General features: G+C 41.7%; 1 protein-coding gene across 9 annotated transcripts in view; it reads right to left on the bottom strand.

Moving 5' to 3' along the window:
* Positions 1 to 1,499: 1,499 nt before the first annotated feature.
* znf536 (zinc finger protein 536) overlaps positions 1,500 to 22,415 on the bottom strand; it is a 189,288-nt gene continuing 168,372 nt past the window's right edge. For all 9 annotated transcript variants that reach the window (XM_045708868.1, XM_045708874.1, XM_045708870.1 and 6 more), the window contains one exon: positions 1,500 to 4,464. In XM_045708868.1, coding sequence (XP_045564824.1) covers positions 4,190 to 4,464 — 275 coding nt within the window. In that variant the 3' untranslated portion in view covers positions 1,500 to 4,189. The remainder of the gene's footprint in view (positions 4,465 to 22,415) is intronic.

Consider the following 22,415-nt stretch of genomic DNA (forward strand, 5'->3'; position numbering starts at 1 on the left):
CACTCAGAATTAGATCACCATCACCACTATTCACAGCGGCGGAGATTCCATTTGCACAGCCACTCACCCTTTTGACGGTCTTATCTGGAGTGTGAAGCTTGGCTTGGCGGGATGGAGGGGATGAACACAGGGTTTTCCATTGGGGGGGATGAGGACCGGCCTGTTCTCTTCTCACACTGGAACAATTACTGTAGCTAGCAGACTGACGTTAAGCACATTACCAACATACAGTGTACAGTTCTACAGCATGACGCCCTCAATACACTTGTACCAACATGACAGGAATGACGGGAAATGAAACTAACGCACACAGCGCGGATGTAAGCGTGACTGCTTGTGCATGTGTGTTTACTGTATGTGAATGGTTGTATGTTGAATGCTGTGAGTGGGCGTATGTGCCGTCCTATGCTCGGTGGCTGTTTCACAATGCTCAGCCCTGTGATGGAATAGAGATATTGTCAATTATTCAAATTTCCAGCAATAAATACAAAAAAATCATGCTTATTTTCATCATCTCTCTGCGCCAGCCAGCAACGCACATTCATCACTGTTTATAAAAATGAGCCTGGATCACTCTAAGCACCTTATTCGTCCCTGTTCTCGTAATTACCCATAAATTAATAAAATCTGACTGTGAGGGTTTATTGCTTGCGATACAGACCTCCTAACTTTGTTAAAGGAAAAAAGATGAAGGGTTATACAGCGAACAATCTCCTGATAATTAACAGGAAGATAAACAAAACATAAATTTGGATATTGCGTTTATTTGGACTACCACTCAAATATGCGTGAACCCCGCTATTTTAATTAAAAGATAAATCTATGTGACACTCTGCTTCCAAGTTAATTATTCGGCGCTGTATAATAAAAACGAAACCTATTAAACATGCCACGCACTGTATTTCTCCATTAACAGCAAAAAGTGCTCGCGCTGGGGACAACATTTCAAATTCACTGTTTTCTACCCCTCGCGTATCTCTCCAGTTTCTCCTCATTTTCTCAGTCTCTCTCTGCAGGCTGACACTCAAAATACAAAGTATCAGTCCTACATTTTCTTTATAGGCACACTAGTGATGGCTTTGCTGGTGAGACGTAACAGGTGGCGCTCATTACGGTTTATGAAAGCCATTCTATCTCATTCAGTCTCATTTGGCGCCACACATCACCGGCTTCTTTTCAATTTGACTGTCTTCAAATATTAGGGCACCTTGGATGAGCTCTATCAGTGTGTTCTGTGGCTGTGTAGGCGGGTTTCCCTGGAATATGTGAGTGTCTATAGGGTGACAGTAACAAATCATGCGCGTGTGGTAATAACAGTAATCAGCGGTATAGTACTCACATCTACAGGTAGGTGAGCAGGCACAACTAGATTACCTCAGGTGTTATTGGCAGGGAAGGAGTTACCTGCTCAGTTGTGAACTGTTAAGATTAGGATTACCAAGGGAAGGCCTAACAAAAGAGTCCTATTATGTTGCATGTTGGACCAGACAAAGGCAGTATTTCCAGAGGTAGAGGTTTTTATTGCGTAAAACACTGGATAAAACGAATTGCCTCAAAGACTTTACGACTTCCTGACAGCAGAAAGAGTCCATGAAAAAAATGACTTTGGAATGAAAAAAACAACGTAGATTTACGGTTATCAGAGTTGTTTATCTCTTCTGTAAAACCGATGTAGAATAATAAATAATGCTCAATAGTTATATTTAAATACAAAGTCGTGTACTGGTTGTAAGTATATAGTAGTAGCAACAAAACCCTCTACTTACTTTACCTCCAATATAGACATTTACTTCATCAAGGAATGTGGACAGTATCAGGGCCATGAACACAGAGTACACAGAGAAGTACATAGAAATGATTTATCTTCTTTGTTAGCGCAAGGATGATCAAGTTCTAATTGTACATTTGCGTCTGTTTCTTAATTGAATCGTGACAACAAAATATTTTCAGGGAACACGTGGGTTATTTTGAAATGCAGGCAGGTAAACAGTAGCACAGTACGGGATGGACGAACACGTCACAGAGAATGGCAAACAATGATGCTTCCGGTGTCATAAACAGCATTATTGCCATATCGCATAGTTTGAAACATACAGATATACTGGAAAACCTGAAAAGTGCTAGAAACGGAATGTGAATAATTTTCTTCAGAGTTTATTTTTAACTTTTTTTTTGTTGTTATTTTTTCTCTAATATAGTTAGGTAGGCACACCCACACACACGTACATACACGCACGAAAAAGCAAGCGACTGGAACACAGTCACCAAGAACACAGTAGTGCATTTAAACCTAAAGCTCACCACCGTCGTTTCAGTTGTAGCTCAATGTTGTGGCTCCATGGTAGATATCAGACTAACAGTTGCATTAAATTGATCGACTCGATTTGAAGTAAGGCGGTGCGAACTAGGCTAGGTAAGCTAATGAACAAAAAAAAAAAACACTGTAAGTAGATCGCTGCATGGCAGAAGAGTCCTAATTCAAATGACCCCATTGAAACCACGGCTGCATTCTGTACATATTCATACTCTCTTTCTTTCTTTCTTTCTTTCTTTCTTTCTTTCTTTCTTTCTTTCTTTCTTTCTTTCTTTTCTTATTTCTCTCTCTCTCTCAACTGATAGGAGCAGTGTATTTGAGCGGACTGTAAACTCCTTTAGGCATAGCTGTGGTGTTAAGGCCCTGGGGTTTAAGTGTTCAGCTCTCCTTGGCTGTGAGGGAAGATATTGACTTTCTTAAAGTCCGGATCATTTCTCTTTATCAGAAACATTAAAAATCCCCCCCCATGCCTCCATACCAACACAATAAAACCCTCATCTTCTGTTTACCCCCCACTACTCACAAAATGCTTTGTCCGAAACCGAGAAATGAATTGGAAAAGACATTTGTAGAAAAGGTCCTTTTGTCTATTTTGTAACTGATACATTTAAATTAGAGACAGGGAGCAGGGTGTTTATCTCTATGTATTATTGCTCATTCTGAAGCTGCTTTAGAAGAGCTTATAGGAAGATAGTCCTGCGTCGTGTCTTAGGAAACAAGTTCTGTGACGTTCACTGTCTTCATATATAACGAAACATTCAGCCTCTGGCTTAAGTTACAGTACATCAAGTTGTAAAGGTCCCAATTCCACTATGTACATCTTCACTATCTACACTTTCAATTTCAAAGAACAACCATCCACCTCCTAACATAAAAGTTGAAATGAAATAAAACACATTCAATTAACTCCACCTCGCAGTGTCTGGTAAGGTGATATCCAAATAAATGACAATATTGCACAGAACACATCTCTGTGATGGCTCCACATCGCTAATGGCTCCTTCAAATACATCATTGATTTTTTTTCTTCTTCCAGAGGCCATGTTGGATTTGAGTCGTTTTAAAGGGCCATAGAAAGGGGGGGACGGGGGATGGGACGGGGGGGGGACGGCGACTCTGGCCAGCTGATGGAACTGAGTTTGACCCCTCACATGTCGGCCAGGGTTAGGTTACTCCTGTAGTGCAGTAGGGGCATAGGGCTAAGAGTGGATGGGGCTGGACTGCTGGGTCGAGAAAGATGAAAAAAAGGGAGAGGGGGATTGAATTGATTTCCTCTGCGATGACAGCTCCAGTCAGGCTGGCACCAAGGCCCCCCCCCCCACCACCACTGCCGCTGCCTGCCCCAGCCTCCACTGGCTGCTCATCATTCGCCCTCTGCAAAAGGCAGCCGCCGGTGTCATGTTCTGAGGGGTGTGTTCAACAATCCTATTCCATCTTCCCCAATTGTCGCTAAATCGTTTACGGGATCATTTTTCTGATAAATGCACACTTTTTGGGGAAAAGTCATTTTAAGGATTTTCTATATTTTCTTTATTATTTCTTTTTTTATATAGTCGTCTCCACTATTTGTCACATAACTACACTTAACATATCTATACCCTAGTTCTCTATTAATGAATAGATGCATTTCTTCAGGACCCATCTTAAAGAATACTCTACCCATGGTATGTGTCGTTTATATGCATGTTATGTTATTGTTACTGACCTAGTACACACTGAGGATGTCCTGTGAGCTCTGGGTAAAACAGTATGAACACTGATGCCCCCCTTTGATCTGGCTCTGCTCTGGGAGTAAGCGAAGTGACTAGTCCCTGTCATGTGGCTCTAGTGAGTACAGTAGTTGTAGAGTTGAAGGCTGGCACCAGGTGACATCGGTCATGGATGCAGGGGTTCTCCAGAGAGAGGGGGGTCGGCCATGCCCCCGTGAATTCCCGTGGGATAGCTGGTGGTCCCATCCTCAGAGTTCCCTGAGGCGTCCGAGTCGATGCGGGAGCGTTTGAAGCGGCGGTCAGGGTACTGGCTGTTGTCAAAGGGCATGCGGTGGACACACAGGACATGGGTCTTCAGGTTGCCCTTCTGAGAGGCACCGTAGGAGCAGTACCTGCACTGGAACGGCTTCCGACCCCCCTGACCTCCGTGACCTCCGTGACCTGTGCGAGGACAACAAGAGAGAGACAACAGTCAGTCACCTCATCATTACTCGGTATTACTTTACCAGAATGTAAAACGAGCTCTGTCACCGAGGCACTGAATATGACTGTACCGTCTGCCTACTACACAGTGCTTTAGCTTTAGTACCCTCCTGAGACGTGTCTTTAAAACTCTTTCAGTGCCCTCTCTTTTGATATGCATCTTCTAAGAGGAGCAGCGGCGGTTCCCTTTGAACATTGCGGTGTTTGAGCGGTGTACTGCACAAGCTGTATTCTTCACCACTCCCAACAGTTCCACGCGCTCTCTCGAATTGGATCTGATCCTCACTGCAGCAAACACAATGGCCCCTTAATAGCCTGCGCTGTTTGTTTGAGCGATGTAGAAAACGTGCCCATCATAACCGACTTCACTTATCGCGCTCATCCAGCCGAGAGCAAACCCAGACACTTTTCTGTTGTACACCGCTTTCGGTTATTATTAATAACGGTACATTTTCTGTCATTCTTTTTTTTTCCAATTCAATTTGAGATGCGGTAAATCAAATTAACAGAGTTTATAGACGCTGTGTAGGTGCAGGGAATGTAGAGAAAGTGAAAGAAGGATAGGAATTAAAGGTACACAAAACACATACACACTCACCGATACACGGTGTTGTCGCGAAGAGGCAGGATTTAGAGGCACGTTGTGTTTGCCATTCTAACGCTGGCTTTGGAGTCTCAGCGGCTTTCAAATATCACAATGTCTGCTCAGGACCCTACACAAAGGAGATTGCTACAACTTTTTGTAGCTTTAGATGTTCCAGCTGTCGGAATGTTTCGATAAGCGAGCCGGCGACACACAATGAAGGCCACTTTTTATTCCTGTGCAGTTTAATTTCACACTCTCTTACGTTACGTTAAATCCGAGAGGCAGAATATCTCATCCCATTTTACACTTAGGGGGACCGAGTGTTGCCCCAAACAAGTCAACTCTATTCTTCTTCCCTTTTCTATTTCTCTATTTTTTTCGGCACTTTTAAAATAAACACAGATCAGTTCTAACGTTGCAGCGGTGGTCTATCCAATGTTACAAAAAAAAAAGTACAATCTAGAACTTGAACAAACATAATGACATTGACTGTCCTATATGAAGACAAAGGCAAGCTGGGTCTGAGATTACCAGAGCGATTCCACTCGTGCATAACACTGTAGGAATATGGTGCTTATCCTGGGTTGAATTGTAAACTAAATAGTGTCTTCCTTTCAAAAGAAGAATACACACACATATAGCCCCCCCCCCTTCCCTGCAGTATCTCTGAATGGTGTTGTTGAAATGAAGTGCGTCAGTCTGGCCTGTGTGTTCTGGGATTTATAGGGTGTTGGACAGAGGAATGACAGATGCCTGGACCCAGCTGCATGGAGACAGCCATGCTTCTTAAGTTTCCATCTAATCCACCTACTCCGGCACACACTGCGATAACCCAAACAAATGGCCAGCGCACAAAGACACACCAGCACTGCCCGCATGGATTATGCCCAAGATGGTGGCCCTCGATTCACCCACCACCTCCCTCAGATATCAACACTTCTTCTGATTCTCCGGAGGGCTAACCCACACCTACTCACATCACCCACTTGAATCCCCTTACAGATCATAAATCTGCACACAAACATGTTGGGATCTGCAAACCAGAATTGAGCTGTGTGTGTGTGTGTGTGTGTGTGTGTGTGTGTGTGTGTGTGTGTGTGTGTGTGTGTGTGTGTGTGTGTGTGTGTGTGTGTGTGTGTGTGTGTGTGTGTGCATGTGTGTGTGTGTGTGTGTGCTCGCGTGTGTGTGTGTAGTCGCCCACACAATGGGTCAGCAGGTAGAACAGTGCTGACTGTACAGGAGAGATTTTCCTTTTCCCCTTCATGACACACTCCGCTGGGCCATTGTGTGTGGAGGTGCTGAGTGACAAGAAACAGGAAAAATAGTTTTACCTCAGAAACCTCTCCCACTCATTCCTTCTCTCGCTTTCTCGCTCCTTTTCTTTTTCGCATTTCACTCCCTCTGTCTTTCCATCATTCCATCTCTTTCTCACTCTCGTTCTCTTTCTATCCCTCTCTCTCTCTCTCGTATGTGTCCAGAGACTGTTCAAAACCCAACCCAAAGCTTTATCTGAAAAGAAAGAGAAAACATTGGTCTTGTTTTCATTAGTGTGGCATTATCTAGGTCTCCTAATTAACACCCAAAGGCCTTGAGCGTAGAGATCAGAGGGAGGGGGGGGGGGGGGGCTGGGTTACTACCACATGACTTCCTCAAACAACCCACTGTATCTACTCACTCTGCCTGCGCCCCCTACTTACCCCTCAGCCCTCCCTCCTTCACGCCTCGGAGAAGAGAAAGGCAGGAGGAGACCGCCCTCATTCCCCTTCACTCTCACCCTCCTCCTTTACTTCCACCTCCTCACCCCTCCCTTGCCAGCCTCTCTACTGCTGGGTGGCAGCAGATGGGTACTGTAGCTCGCTCCTTTTGACCCCTCCCTAGCTAACAGAGATGTGTTGGATGCTGTCTGTGGTGAAGCGGATGGAGCAGGGCGCTCTCTGATCACGTTTCCACGCAGAGAGGGAAGTAAGAGAGATCCATGAGGTGCTGCTATGATCCTATCTCTCTCCTCTATTGCAATAGCCCCGATTACCCAGCTCTCCACTCAAACATCTCTCTCTCTCTCTCTCCTAGTGAACGTCGAAGTGTAACAGCACTACGACTGCCTCCCTCTGGTGGCTCCCTCTATGATCCACACGGGAACAACCTATAGACAAACCAGTACGTGCACATTGACCAAAGCATTCTCACACACATACGTTCAAACACACAAATCTGTTCACAAACACACACATGAACGTACACAAACAAATTTCATATGTACACGAAGCCAACACACAGACACACACTCTCCCACGACAGTGCCTTGGCACGTAATCAAAACCACTCTTATATAAACTCCATCTGATGCCAGTGCTACCATCTGTGAGAGAGCACTCCTCACCTACGTCTGTAGGCAGGAAGCCCCTCTCCCCGAAGCCTGACGAACAGAGCGAGTATGTGTGCGAGTGTGTGCGAGGGTGTGAGGGAGGGAAGAGAGAGGGGAAAATGATTCATTTGCAGACTGCTTGTGATTCGCTCATATATTGTTATAGCAGCTCATCAGCACATGACGAATCCCCAGGCCCTGCACAGCAGAAGGAAGCTGCTGGGCTTCAGCACTTTCAGCTTGTATCTCTGTGTATGTGCGTCTGTGAGGGTGTGTGTGTGTGTGTGTGTGTGTGTGTGTGTGTGTGTGTGTGTGTGTGTGTGTGTGTGTGTGTGTGTGTGTGTGTGTGTGTGTGTGTCCATGTAAGTATGTGTGTGTGAACATTCCTGTGTGTGTGTGTGTGTGTGTGTGTGTGTGTGTGTGTGTGTGTGTGTGTGTGTGTGTGTGTGTGTGTGTGTGTGTGTGTGTGTGTGTGTGTGTGTGTGTGTCCATGTAAGTATGTGTGTGTGAACATTCCTGTGTGTGTGTGTGTGTGTGTGTGTGTGTGTGTGTGTGTGTGTGTGTGTGTGTGTGTGTGTGTGTGTGTGTGTGTGTTGGCACCTGACAGACTGCAGAACCTCTAATGACTTTCAGATGCTCACAAACAGTCATTCTACCCTCAGAATGAAGGGAAAAGGCTATGGGGGGGGGGGGCTAGTCTGTCTCATTTCCACCCAGTGTGTTATTAAGGGTTTAGAAGCATGACACACGTTACAGGTACTCTAACATGCACTCTCTTACAGACTGCACTATACACTTTGACCAGTTATCTCATTGGTGTGATAGGGGAGAGCGGGGCATGTTGAGTTATTGTGTTTACTCAGCATCACTACGTCAAGGGAAATATGGTATGCTTTCTAACGAAGATATCTACATACATGTTAGGATGTTGCGTATCGGTGGAAATAATCAGAACCGTTTTGAAAACGTAGCTTGTCCAAAAAAAAAAGTGTTCTCTTGGCACAACTTACCCCGGGTATGGGGTAAATTGAACATAGGGACAGGGTAAGCCTTGGGGTAAGATGTACTTGAGGCTACTAAGACCATGAAACCGGTCCATAAGATTTCTGTTATATTCAGCAAGCTCAGACTCCATGTTGTCAGACACTGGTGCCTCTGCTACTCTGTCGTAGACTCTCTTTCGCACAGGTGCACGTTTTGTTTTCTCTTTTGTCAACGTACCTCTTCAGTGTCATAAGGTAGATTTTTTTCATCCCTTGCTGCTGCTTGAATGGACTTCTTCCCTTCTCTCAATTCCTTGGCTGGTCTTTCAAGAACCTTAAGGCGAGCTAGATCCCTGCGTGTTTTACATTTGTATACACAGGGCACAATACAAATGCAGTAGTGTGACTTTATATGCATAATAAATTGCAAAAATACTATGCATATTATGCATAAAACTGACCAAATGTGATCATCATTTGTATGGGGTATGTTGAGCCATTGGCTCAACTTGCCCTTTGCCAAATTAAACAATTTACCCCAAAGCAACCATTTGACTATATTAGCGCACACAGCTACAATGATACACTTTCATGCTAGGTTTAGGATCTCGTATTGTAGCTTACAGATATCCGAACTGATGTATAAAACACTCTTAAAACGATCTAATTTGGTTTAGATACAAGCATCATGAAACCTATGAAACACAATACATTAATTTGGCATTGTGAAAATCTTTTGGACCTACTGTAGCTTGCTTACCAATTTTCCCATGTGGTTTCTTCCTTCAGACTCCGTTAAAGGATGACTTATTCCTAATTATATGGTCACATGATTCATTTTGTATATGGTTTACTGGAAAAGAAGTGGTGTCTCAATCTCCCCCCCCCCACTTAGCCTTCCCTTTGGCCCTCCCACTTCCTTTTGCGCAATCCCGTGTGCCCCATCGAGTCATAGTGTTATCCCAATTAAACTTTGAGCGAGGCGTAGTGCCTTTTCAGCCCTCTAGTTGGCTCTCCAAACAAAGCGAATCGAAATGCAGACTTTCTATCAGGTTTATCCCAAAATTCCCATGAAGCTCTGTTACCCAACCCTGGAGAGTTGCTTTAAGAGTATTGTCTGATAAAAATACTAGAATTGAAGCAAATATTAGTCATTTTTACTTCATAATGAATCATACGAAAAAAAATTACAGTTAAGAGGAATATGTTAGTTAATGTAGAGACAAATGATTCTGCATATTTCTTTGTCACAATGTTAACTTACAAAAATTGCTATTTAACAAGCTATCTGACTAGCTAACATTAGCCAGCTAGCTATACATTTAGATTGCTATATGAGCGTTTGACATTTGTATGAATTGTAATTTGTGTTGTTTAAAGGGATATTTCACCCAAATTACAAAATTGCATATTGGTTTCCTTACCCTCTAAGCACTATGGTCAAGGCAAGACAGCAATCCATGCTTTGGTTTAGTTTCCCTGGCACTGTTTCCAAATACTAACGTTTAGCATTTGTGGCAAAAATCCCATCCAATTCCTGGTACCGATACTAGCATTTTCCACGCATCATGTCCAAATCATCCAAAAGTATCTCCAACTGATTGTGAAGCTCAACAAAGTCCCTTATAGATGATTTGAACATGATACGGGGAAAATGCTAATATCATTACCAGGGTTAAGGGGAGGTATTGGGATTAGGCCTACATTTAGAAATACATTTGGGATTTGTGCCACAAATGCCAAAACGTTTTAGCATGTGTGCTAAAAATGCACCAGGGAAACAAAAGAAATGCACGGATTGCTGTCATACCTTGTCCATAGACTGCTTACAGGGTAAGGAAACCAATGTGTAATTTTGTAAATGGGTGAACTATCCTATTAATGTTTTAGGGACTCCTGAGCAAACCAGCAAACCAGGCTTTCATCTTGTGAAACCCAGTGGCTGTAAGTGGATGCATTTACTGCAAATTGAATGAGCAATTTTGTAAGCTTGCCTTGCTGTTCATAAAAAGAAAATCGAAGTCAATCACTTGTCAGTGTTCTTTATTGTGGCTAGTAATGTCAACGTTAGAGATTGAAGATATTTGTCATTTAATGCAGCCGAAGTAACGTACTAACTATTTTCTTACTTATTGTGTAGTGGTGGATAAAAATATCTGTATGCCTATGGATGTGTAGCTATGTAGCCAATCTGTGTACGGACCCTTACACTTTTGGTATAAATATTAGTGCAGAACAGTGGTTTTAATTGCTTCCACTGGTTAATCATGACTGAGTGAAGGAAATGCCACTGTTACATGTCAAATTGCCATTATGTAATGAATGTTCCTGCTTCAATACTACTCCACGTTGAACCACAGCCACAGCAGCCAGAATATGGCGACATTATGGCACATTGTTGTTTTGCAGTTCTCATTTGTTGCTCATATGGTAAGTACATATTATTTGCATGAGACATATAAGGAAAGCTATTCCTGCCGTCATTACAGGCATTGTGGAAAAACACGAGGCTCGTAGTCAATTAATTGCATGGTAGGCTAACCTTTGGCGGCTTTTGCTGTGTGCGAGTGACGTCCCATTCCTCATGGTTATTTACCTCTCCCTACCACTAGTTGCTTTGTTTTTGAGGGACACTTGAAAACGAGGGGAGGGCTAAGGGGAGGTATTGGGATTGAGCCTAAATTTTGAAATAAAGAATGGCACAAGTAAAGTTTACCAAACTGAACCTTTTTCACTTATATTAGAGAAACGTTGTCGCCAACTTTAAAATAGCCTTTTTATGTTGCTGTATAAAAGGCCACATGGGGTCTTCCTTCACAAACTCCATGAAATGACAACCTCTTCCTAAATATTTGGTCACATGATTAAATTGTGTATGGTTTCCAAGAAACAAGGGGTGGCACAACTAATCATTTTGGCACGACTTAACGTCACTCTCCCCTAAGTGTAGAAATAATGAATGGCACAAGTAAAGATAACCAAGCCAACCATTTTTACTTGTATTAGGGAAACCTTGTCGCCAACTTTAAAATAGCCTTTTGTATTGCTGTGTTTGCACATCTATGTATAAAGATGACCACAATATGTTCTGAATAAATTACAATTTACACCATTATTAAAGGGATACTTCGGGATTTTTGCAATGTTCATATAAGTTCATACTTCCCAGAGTCAGGTGAACTTGTGGATCCCATTTGTATGTCTCTCTGTCCAGTATGAAGGAATTTAGAGCTAGTTTCGTGAGCCATATACCCATAGACTTCCAGTCATTGAGCTAACTCGAGTTAGAAATTGCGCTAATGCTAGTTAGCAACTTCCTTCAAAACCGCACGCGGAGACATTAAAAATGGTATCCACGAGTTCATCTGACTCTGGGGAAGTAGATAAAGGGCCTCGTTGCTAAAATCCCAAAATATCACTTTGTGGAAAGCAATACATTTCTTTGGGATGTAAAGAAAAAAACATGTGAACTGTTAATGTACAGTATAAGGAAACATACAGTATCCCTATACGTAAACATATGTGATGACAGAATTATGTGTATGTTTGTGTGTTGCCATGGATATGTACAGAATGTGAGTGACAAACAGAGAAAAAATGGCGGTGTTCGAGTCCCTATAGGAGACACATACCGAGAGAGGTGAGCGTGTGTGTTTGTGTTTGTGTATGGGTTTGAGAGAGAGTGTTGTGTATCAAAGAGTAGCGCTATGCTCCATTCCTCTGAAGAAGGGGGAAAAATTGGAGTTGTGTCTGGGGAGAGAGAGAGCCACAGAAGGTGTGAGCAGTAAAAATGTGATGCACCATCTGTCGGCCAATAATAACCTGCGTGTTGTAAAGGCTCAGAGTTTAGTCAGCAAACAGCACTCCCAAACACCCAAGTACCACCTCACACTCCATGTCCAGCCTATACATCTATACCCCCTTATCCTGACCTGTAACCCTGGCTGGGGCATCCTACACATCATTTCTAAGCATTACAGTACACTTAGAAAAAAGGGTTCCAAAAGGGTTCTTTGACTGTCCCCATAGGAGAACCGTTTTTGGTTCCAAGTAGAAACTTCTCTGGAAAGGGTTCTACATGGAACCCAAAAAGTTTCCACCTGGAACCAAAAGCGTTCTACCTGGAACGCGAAAGGATTTTCCAAAGGGTTCTTCTATTGGGACAGCCGAAGAACCCTTTTAGGTTCTAGATAGTACCTTTTTTTCTAAGAGTGTACTTTCGAGCTGGGCGATATGGACAAACATACTTATTGCAATAAATTGCTTGAATTGATGCGATAACAGTAAATAGAACGATAAGTTTATAACAACTTTATTACAACTTTCAAGTTTATTACAACTTTATTACAACTTTCAAGTTTATTACAACTTTAATTACAACTTTCAAGTTTATTACAACTTTATTACAACTTTCAAGTTTATTACAACGTACTGACCGCTTACTTGTCTTCTTCTTGAATTACCTGTCATTTAGGGGCCTACCTTCCCACTGCCCTCATCTAATATTAATGTTCACCACAGTTGTCCCATTAACAATCACCCATATTCAGTGGTGCAAAGTACTTAAGTAAAAATACTTAAGTAGTTAAGTAGTTTTTTGTGGTATCTGTACTTTACTTTACAATTCATATTTTTCACAACTTTGACTTTTACTTCACTACAATCCTAAAGAAAAGAATGTACTTTTCACTCATTTTCCTTGACACCCAAAAGCACTCGTTACAACTTGAATGCTTAGCAGGACAGGAAGATGGTCCAATTCATGCACTTATCAAGAGAACATCCCTGGTCATCCCTACTGCCTCTGTTCTGGCGGACTCACTATACACAAATGCTTAGTTTGTAAATGATGTCTGAGTGTTGGAGTGTGACCCTGGCTGTCAAATAATAATAATAATATGGAAATTGTGTCGTCTGGTTTGCTTAATATAAGGAATTTGATGTATAGCATTTACTTTTGCTCAAGTATGACAATTGAGTACATTTCCACCACTGTACTTAAGTACATTTAAAACCAGATACTTTCAGACTTCTACTCAAGTAGTATTTTTTATTTAACCTTTGTTTAACTAGGCAAGTCAGTTAAGAACAAATTCTTATTTACAATAACGGCCTACCCCAGCCAAACCCGGACGATACTGGGCCAATTGTACGCCGCCCTATGGTACTCCCAATCACGGCCGGATGTGATACAGCCTGGATTCGAACCAGGGACTGTAGTGACACCTGTTGCACTGATATACAGTGCCTTAGACCACAGTGCCTTAGACCTCTGCGCCACTCGGGAGTATTTTACTGGGTGACTTTCACTTTTACTTGAGTCATTTTCTATTAAGGTATCTAAAATGTATTTAAGTTCAAACGTCACATTTCTCTAGTATAGGCTACTTATTGTAATGAACTATATCAGCAAAATGCCTGCGATAGGTGATCGGTACGGTCGGGGTCGATAATGTTTGGTTTATCGTCCCAGGTCTACGTTACAGTAGCGTCCATTCATCGGTGGCATGGATCCGTAAACATCAGATAGGAAAATGTAATGGCTGGGAAAAAGCATTAGAATGTCTACCCCAGGGATCATCAACTAGATTCTGCCATTGGACGTTTTCTTCTTGAGTGGATGGTCATGGGGCTGGAACATCATTACAAATGATTTGTAGACTGCAAATTGACCACACAAAGCCCAACCAGATATAATATTTGACTAAAACATCATTTCAAACCTTGCTTACATTTGTATATGAACACGTGTCTCTCTATTATGCGTGGAAATACTTGGGAACAGACTTCCAAAATGTAAATCACTTGGAGCTGATTTCCTGGTGCTTTTACAGTCTTTTATGTCCATCAATGAAAATCACCCAAAATGAATAATAATATTTTATTTTTACACAGAAAACATTGGGGGCCAAATAAAACCACCCGCGGGCCAAATTCAGCACACGTGCCACTAGTTGGGGAACCCTGTTCTACCCTATTCAAACATTAAAGACCTATAAAGACCTTTTGACTCTGATTCAAGGTACATGTCTATTGATTTACCAAAAATATTTGTATTTACATCCAAAGCCCTGGAGGGATTTGACTTTTCAACAGTATTAAGAGGTTTCAGAAGTCTGTGTGTGTTGATGTAAAATTGGGCTGAGGTTCGGGGAATAGCGATCTGGTCTATTTCTCTGGTTAACTAGAAAAACCAACACACACATAACACTAAGGAATACACTTATGGAGAGGCAGCGGGGAGGGGGTGTTGATGCATCAAAGAAAGCTAAAAAGTAGTCACTGGGGATTCAGTCCCATGTTAAATACTGAACTAGATTATTAATTGCTGTACCAGAAGGAGCTGTTAATAGGTTCCTCAAAATAGTGAGTCTTTCTATCTCTCTCTCACCCACTCTCTCCTTCTTTGTCTCTATTCCACTAAAACAGTTGTTTTCTTAGTGTCTGTACATGCCATTCAGCTAGGACCATAAACCCCATACTGTAAGGTCAAACTTCTCCAGTGGTCAGAGCCTCTGTACCTGCACCTGCAGTGTCAGTGTCCTCTCTGTTGAGCAGACACAAACCGGGGCCTCTCCCACTTGTGATTGGCTGAGGACTGTTGGGGCTCAAGGGTACGGGGCAGTAAATTCATCATGTGATGATGGCCTGTATGTCAGCTTGTCTCAGCAAGTGTGCGTGCGTGTGCGTGCGTGCGTGCGTGCGTGCGTGTGTGTGCGTGTGTGTGTGTGTGTGTGTGTGTGTACGGGCTGACCTGTCACTGCAGACAGCTAATAGATGTCCAAGTCTGTAAGAGTGTGGGCTACAGTCTCTGTGTGCTTGTGTACGGGAAACGGAGAAGATAGAAACAATAAGAAAGAGAGGGAGCAAAAAAAGAGTTCATTTGGACTAAAAGGTAATAAACCACTCACACGGCAGATAAGCCTTGTGGAAACTTCCTGTTGACCTTCTAGAAAGGATTAAAAAAGAAGGCTGATAAAAAAACGAACCCGTGTCAAAAAGGAGCGTTATGACTGAAGCAGTGGCTAACAGAGAACAGAGAGTGATGTGTGTGTCAGGCTAACCGTGGGAGCTGAACAGCCAGAGGAGACAGTGTCCTAAACAGAGCAGATCATGTCAGCTCGCCCCGATACATGCCAGGTGCTGCTCAAGGCCTCTGAGCCAATTAAGAAAAAAGAAAAAAAACAACACAAGAGAGGACGAATAAAAACATCACACTTCCCATGGGCTCAGGAACAGAGGAGGGCCGGGATGGAAAAGTTGCCGTATGGAGTAAGTCCCCTACAAGGTGCTCATATCGCCGCAACATGATCTATCTCTCTCCTATGGCAGACATTACAAGGGCAACCCGGTCTCTGGCTGTCACAAACATGTTCCCAGCACAGCTAAGTGGTCTGCGGGTATCAATAACAGTCACTGTGTTTCCAAGGCAAGGGGACTGGGCTGAGAGTTATTGGAAAGCACCATTCTTAATACAGTCCGTTATGATGAATATACGTACCTTTCTCAGTGACGACCAGGTTTAGAACAAGATCAAGACTTCACTTCCCTCTGTGAGATCGGGTTGTATTTTCAGCGTGTGATCTGCAATGTGTTACACGGTATAAATCTGGCGAAGCTTTATTTCCTGCAAAGCTTAAATTTCTTGGCTTATTTTTTCTGGCATAACTTTTTAAACCTTATCGTCAGTGCTTTCCCCCATGCAAGCTTTGCCTGTCCTTATCTCTCTCTGTCCTCCTCCTCCTCCTCCCTTCTCTTATTTTCCTTCCCTCCTTCTCTCTTCCCTTTAGGTAGATTTTTTTCATCCCTTGCTGCTGCTTGAATGGACTTCTTCCCTTCTCTCAATTCCTTGGCTGGTCTTTCAAGAACCTTAAGGCGAGCTAGATCCCTGCGTGTTTTACATTTGTATACACAGGGCACAATACAAATGCAGTAGTGTGACTTTATATGCATAATAAATTGCAAAAATACTATGCATATTATGCATAAAACTGACCAAATGTGATCATCATTTGTATGGGGTATGTTGAGCCATTGGCTCAACTTGCCCTTTGCCAAATTAAACAATTTACCCCAAAGCAACCATTTGACTATATTAGCGCACACAGCTACAATGATACACTTTCATGCTAGGTTTAGGATCTCGTATTGTAGCTTACAGATATCCGAACTGATGTATAAAACACTCTTAAAACGATCTAATTTGGTTTAGATACAAGCATCATGAAACCTATGAAACACAATACATTAATTTGGCATTGTGAAAATCTTTTGGACCTACTGTAGCTTGCTTACCAATTTTCCCATGTGGTTTCTTCCTTCAGACTCCGTTAAAGGATGACTTATTCCTAATTATATGGTCACATGATTCATTTTGTATATGGTTTACTGGAAAAGAAGTGGTGTCTCAATCTCCCCCCCCCACTTAGCCTTCCCTTTGGCCCTCCCACTTCCTTTTGCGCAATCCCGTGTGCCCCATCGAGTCATAGTGTTATCCCAATTAAACTTTGAGCGAGGCGTAGTGCCTTTTCAGCCCTCTAGTTGGCTCTCCAAACAAAGCGAATCGAAATGCAGACTTTCTATCAGGTTTATCCCAAAATTCCCATGAAGCTCTGTTACCCAACCCTGGAGAGTTGCTTTAAGAGTATTGTCTGATAAAAATACTAGAATTGAAGCAAATATTAGTCATTTTTACTTCATAATGAATCATACGAAAAAAAATTACAGTTAAGAGGAATATGTTAGTTAATGTAGAGACAAATGATTCTGCATATTTCTTTGTCACAATGTTAACTTACAAAAATTGCTATTTAACAAGCTATCTGACTAGCTAACATTAGCCAGCTAGCTATACATTTAGATTGCTATATGAGCGTTTGACATTTGTATGAATTGTAATTTGTGTTGTTTAAAGGGATATTTCACCCAAATTACAAAATTGCATATTGGTTTCCTTACCCTCTAAGCACTATGGTCAAGGCAAGACAGCAATCCATGCTTTGGTTTAGTTTCCCTGGCACTGTTTCCAAATACTAACGTTTAGCATTTGTGGCAAAAATCCCATCCAATTCCTGGTACCGATACTAGCATTTTCCACGCATCATGTCCAAATCATCCAAAAGTATCTCCAACTGATTGTGAAGCTCAACAAAGTCCCTTATAGATGATTTGAACATGATACGGGAAAATGCTAATATCATTACCAGGGTTAAGGGAGGTATTGGGATTAGGCCTACATTTAGAAATACATTTGGGATTTGTGCCACAAATGCCAAAACGTTTTAGCATGTGTGCTAAAAATGCACCAGGGAAACAAAAGAAATGCACGGATTGCTGTCATACCTTGTCCATAGACTGCTTACAGGGTAAGGAAACCAATGTGTAATTTTGTAAATGGGTGAACTATCCTATTAATGTTTTAGGGACTCCTGAGCAAACCAGCAAACCAGGCTTTCATCTTGTGAAACCCAGTGGCTGTAAGTGGATGCATTTACTGCAAATTGAATGAGCAATTTTGTAAGCTTGCCTTGCTGTTCATAAAAAGAAAATCGAAGTCAATCACTTGTCAGTGTTCTTTATTGTGGCTAGTAATGTCAACGTTAGAGATTGAAGATATTTGTCATTTAATGCAGCCGAAGTAACGTACTAACTATTTTCTTACTTATTGTGTAGTGGTGGATAAAAATATCTGTATGCCTATGGATGTGTAGCTATGTAGCCAATCTGTGTACGGACCCTTACACTTTTGGTATAAATATTAGTGCAGAACAGTGGTTTTAATTGCTTCCACTGGTTAATCATGACTGAGTGAAGGAAATGCCACTGTTACATGTCAAATTGCCATTATGTAATGAATGTTCCTGCTTCAATACTACTCCACGTTGAACCACAGCCACAGCAGCCAGAATATGGCGACATTATGGCACATTGTTGTTTTGCAGTTCTCATTTGTTGCTCATATGGTAAGTACATATTATTTGCATGAGACATATAAGGAAAGCTATTCCTGCCGTCATTACAGGCATTGTGGAAAAACACGAGGCTCGTAGTCAATTAATTGCATGGTAGGCTAACCTTTGGCGGCTTTTGCTGTGTGCGAGTGACGTCCCATTCCTCATGGTTATTTACCTCTCCCTACCACTAGTTGCTTTGTTTTTGAGGGACACTTGAAAACGAGGGGGAGGGCTAAGGGGAGGTATTGGGATTGAGCCTAAATTTTGAAATAAAGAATGGCACAAGTAAAGTTTACCAAACTGAACCTTTTTCACTTATATTAGAGAAACGTTGTCGCCAACTTTAAAATAGCCTTTTTATGTTGCTGTATAAAAGGCCACATGGGGTCTTCCTTCACAAACTCCATGAAATGACAACCTCTTCCTAAATATTTGGTCACATGATTAAATTGTGTATGGTTTCCAAGAAACAAGGGGTGGCACAACTAATCATTTTGGCACGACTTAACGTCACTCTCCCCTAAGTGTAGAAATAATGAATGGCACAAGTAAAGATAACCAAGCCAACCATTTTTACTTGTATTAGGGAAACCTTGTCGCCAACTTTAAAATAGCCTTTTGTATTGCTGTGTTTGCACATCTATGTATAAAGATGACCACAATATGTTCTGAATAAATTACAATTTACACCATTATTAAAGGGATACTTCGGGATTTTTGCAATGTTCATATAAGTTCATACTTCCCAGAGTCAGGTGAACTTGTGGATCCCATTTGTATGTCTCTCTGTCCAGTATGAAGGAATTTAGAGCTAGTTTCGTGAGCCATATACCCATAGACTTCCAGTCATTGAGCTAACTCGAGTTAGAAATTGCGCTAATGCTAGTTAGCAACTTCCTTCAAAACCGCACGCGGAGACATTAAAAATGGTATCCACGAGTTCATCTGACTCTGGGGAAGTAGATAAAGGGCCTCGTTGCTAAAATCCCAAAATATCACTTTGTGGAAAGCAATACATTTCTTTGGGATGTAAAGAAAAAAACATGTGAACTGTTAATGTACAGTATAAGGAAACATACAGTATCCCTATACGTAAACATATGTGATGACAGAATTATGTGTATGTTTGTGTGTTGCCATGGATATGTACAGAATGTGAGTGACAAACAGAGAAAAAATGGCGGTGTTCGAGTCCCTATAGGAGACACATACCGAGAGAGGTGAGCGTGTGTGTTTGTGTTTGTGTATGGGTTTGAGAGAGAGTGTTGTGTATCAAAGAGTAGCGCTATGCTCCATTCCTCTGAAGAAGGGGGAAAAAATTGGAGTTGTGTCTGGGGAGAGAGAGAGCCACAGAAGGTGTGAGCAGTAAAAATGTGATGCACCATCTGTCGGCCAATAATAACCTGCGTGTTGTAAAGGCTCAGAGTTTAGTCAGCAAACAGCACTCCCAAACACCCAAGTACCACCTCACACTCCATGTCCAGCCTATACATCTATACCCCCTTATCCTGACCTGTAACCCTGGCTGGGGCATCCTACACATCATTTCTAAGCATTACAGTACACTTAGAAAAAAGGGTTCCAAAAGGGTTCTTTGACTGTCCCCATAGGAGAACCGTTTTTGGTTCCAAGTAGAAACTTCTCTGGAAAGGGTTCTACATGGAACCCAAAAAGTTTCCACCTGGAACCAAAAGCGTTCTACCTGGAACGCGAAAGGATTTTCCAAAGGGTTCTTCTATTGGGACAGCCGAAGAACCCTTTTAGGTTCTAGATAGTACCTTTTTTTCTAAGAGTGTACTTTCGAGCTGGGCGATATGGACAAACATACTTATTGCAATAAATTGCTTGAATTGATGCGATAACAGTAAATAGAACGATAAGTTTATAACAACTTTATTACAACTTTCAAGTTTATTACAACTTTATTACAACTTTCAAGTTTATTACAACTTTAATTACAACTTTCAAGTTTATTACAACTTTATTACAACTTTCAAGTTTATTACAACGTACTGACCGCTTACTTGTCTTCTTCTTGAATTACCTGTCATTTAGGGGCCTACCTTCCCACTGCCCTCATCTAATATTAATGTTCACCACAGTTGTCCCATTAACAATCACCCATATTCAGTGGTGCAAAGTACTTAAGTAAAAATACTTAAGTAGTTAAGTAGTTTTTTGTGGTATCTGTACTTTACTTTACAATTCATATTTTTCACAACTTTGACTTTTACTTCACTACAATCCTAAAGAAAAGAATGTACTTTTCACTCATTTTCCTTGACACCCAAAAGCACTCGTTACAACTTGAATGCTTAGCAGGACAGGAAGATGGTCCAATTCATGCACTTATCAAGAGAACATCCCTGGTCATCCCTACTGCCTCTGTTCTGGCGGACTCACTATACACAAATGCTTAGTTTGTAAATGATGTCTGAGTGTTGGAGTGTGACCCTGGCTGTCAAATAATAATAATAATATGGAAATTGTGTCGTCTGGTTTGCTTAATATAAGGAATTTGATGTATAGCATTTACTTTTGCTCAAGTATGACAATTGAGTACATTTCCACCACTGTACTTAAGTACATTTAAAACCAGATACTTTCAGACTTCTACTCAAGTAGTATTTTTATTTAACCTTTGTTTAACTAGGCAAGTCAGTTAAGAACAAATTCTTATTTACAATAACGGCCTACCCCAGCCAAACCCGGACGATACTGGGCCAATTGTACGCCGCCCTATGGTACTCCCAATCACGGCCGGATGTGATACAGCCTGGATTCGAACCAGGGACTGTAGTGACACCTGTTGCACTGATATACAGTGCCTTAGACCACAGTGCCTTAGACCTCTGCGCCACTCGGGAGTATTTTACTGGGTGACTTTCACTTTTACTTGAGTCATTTTCTATTAAGGTATCTAAAATGTATTTAAGTTCAAACGTCACATTTCTCTAGTATAGGCTACTTATTGTAATGAACTATATCAGCAAAATGCCTGCGATAGGTGATCGGTACGGTCGGGGTCGATAATGTTTGGTTTATCGTCCCAGGTCTACGTTACAGTAGCGTCCATTCATCGGTGGCATGGATCCGTAAACATCAGATAGGAAAATGTAATGGCTGGGAAAAAGCATTAGAATGTCTACCCCAGGGATCATCAACTAGATTCTGCCATTGGACGTTTTCTTCTTGAGTGGATGGTCATGGGGCTGGAACATCATTACAAATGATTTGTAGACTGCAAATTGACCACACAAAGCCCAACCAGATATAATATTTGACTAAAACATCATTTCAAACCTTGCTTACATTTGTATATGAACACGTGTCTCTCTATTATGCGTGGAAATACTTGGGAACAGACTTCCAAAATGTAAATCACTTGGAGCTGATTTCCTGGTGCTTTTACAGTCTTTTATGTCCATCAATGAAAATCACCCAAAATGAATAATAATATTTTATTTTTACACAGAAAACATTGGGGGCCAAATAAAACCACCCGCGGGCCAAATTCAGCACACGTGCCACTAGTTGGGGAACCCTGTTCTACCCTATTCAAACATTAAAGACCTATAAAGACCTTTTGACTCTGATTCAAGGTACATGTCTATTGATTTACCAAAAATATTTGTATTTACATCCAAAGCCCTGGAGGGATTTGACTTTTCAACAGTATTAAGAGGTTTCAGAAGTCTGTGTGTGTTGATGTAAAATTGGGCTGAGGTTCGGGGAATAGCGATCTGGTCTATTTCTCTGGTTAACTAGAAAAACCAACACACACATAACACTAAGGAATACACTTATGGAGAGGCAGCGGGGAGGGGGTGTTGATGCATCAAAGAAAGCTAAAAAGTAGTCACTGGGGATTCAGTCCCATGTTAAATACTGAACTAGATTATTAATTGCTGTACCAGAAGGAGCTGTTAATAGGTTCCTCAAAATAGTGAGTCTTTCTATCTCTCTCTCACCCACTCTCTCCTTCTTTGTCTCTATTCCACTAAAACAGTTGTTTTCTTAGT

This window comes from Salmo salar, chromosome ssa26, assembly GCF_905237065.1.
Source record: "Salmo salar chromosome ssa26, Ssal_v3.1, whole genome shotgun sequence".
NCBI lineage: Eukaryota > Metazoa > Chordata > Actinopteri > Salmoniformes > Salmonidae > Salmo > Salmo salar.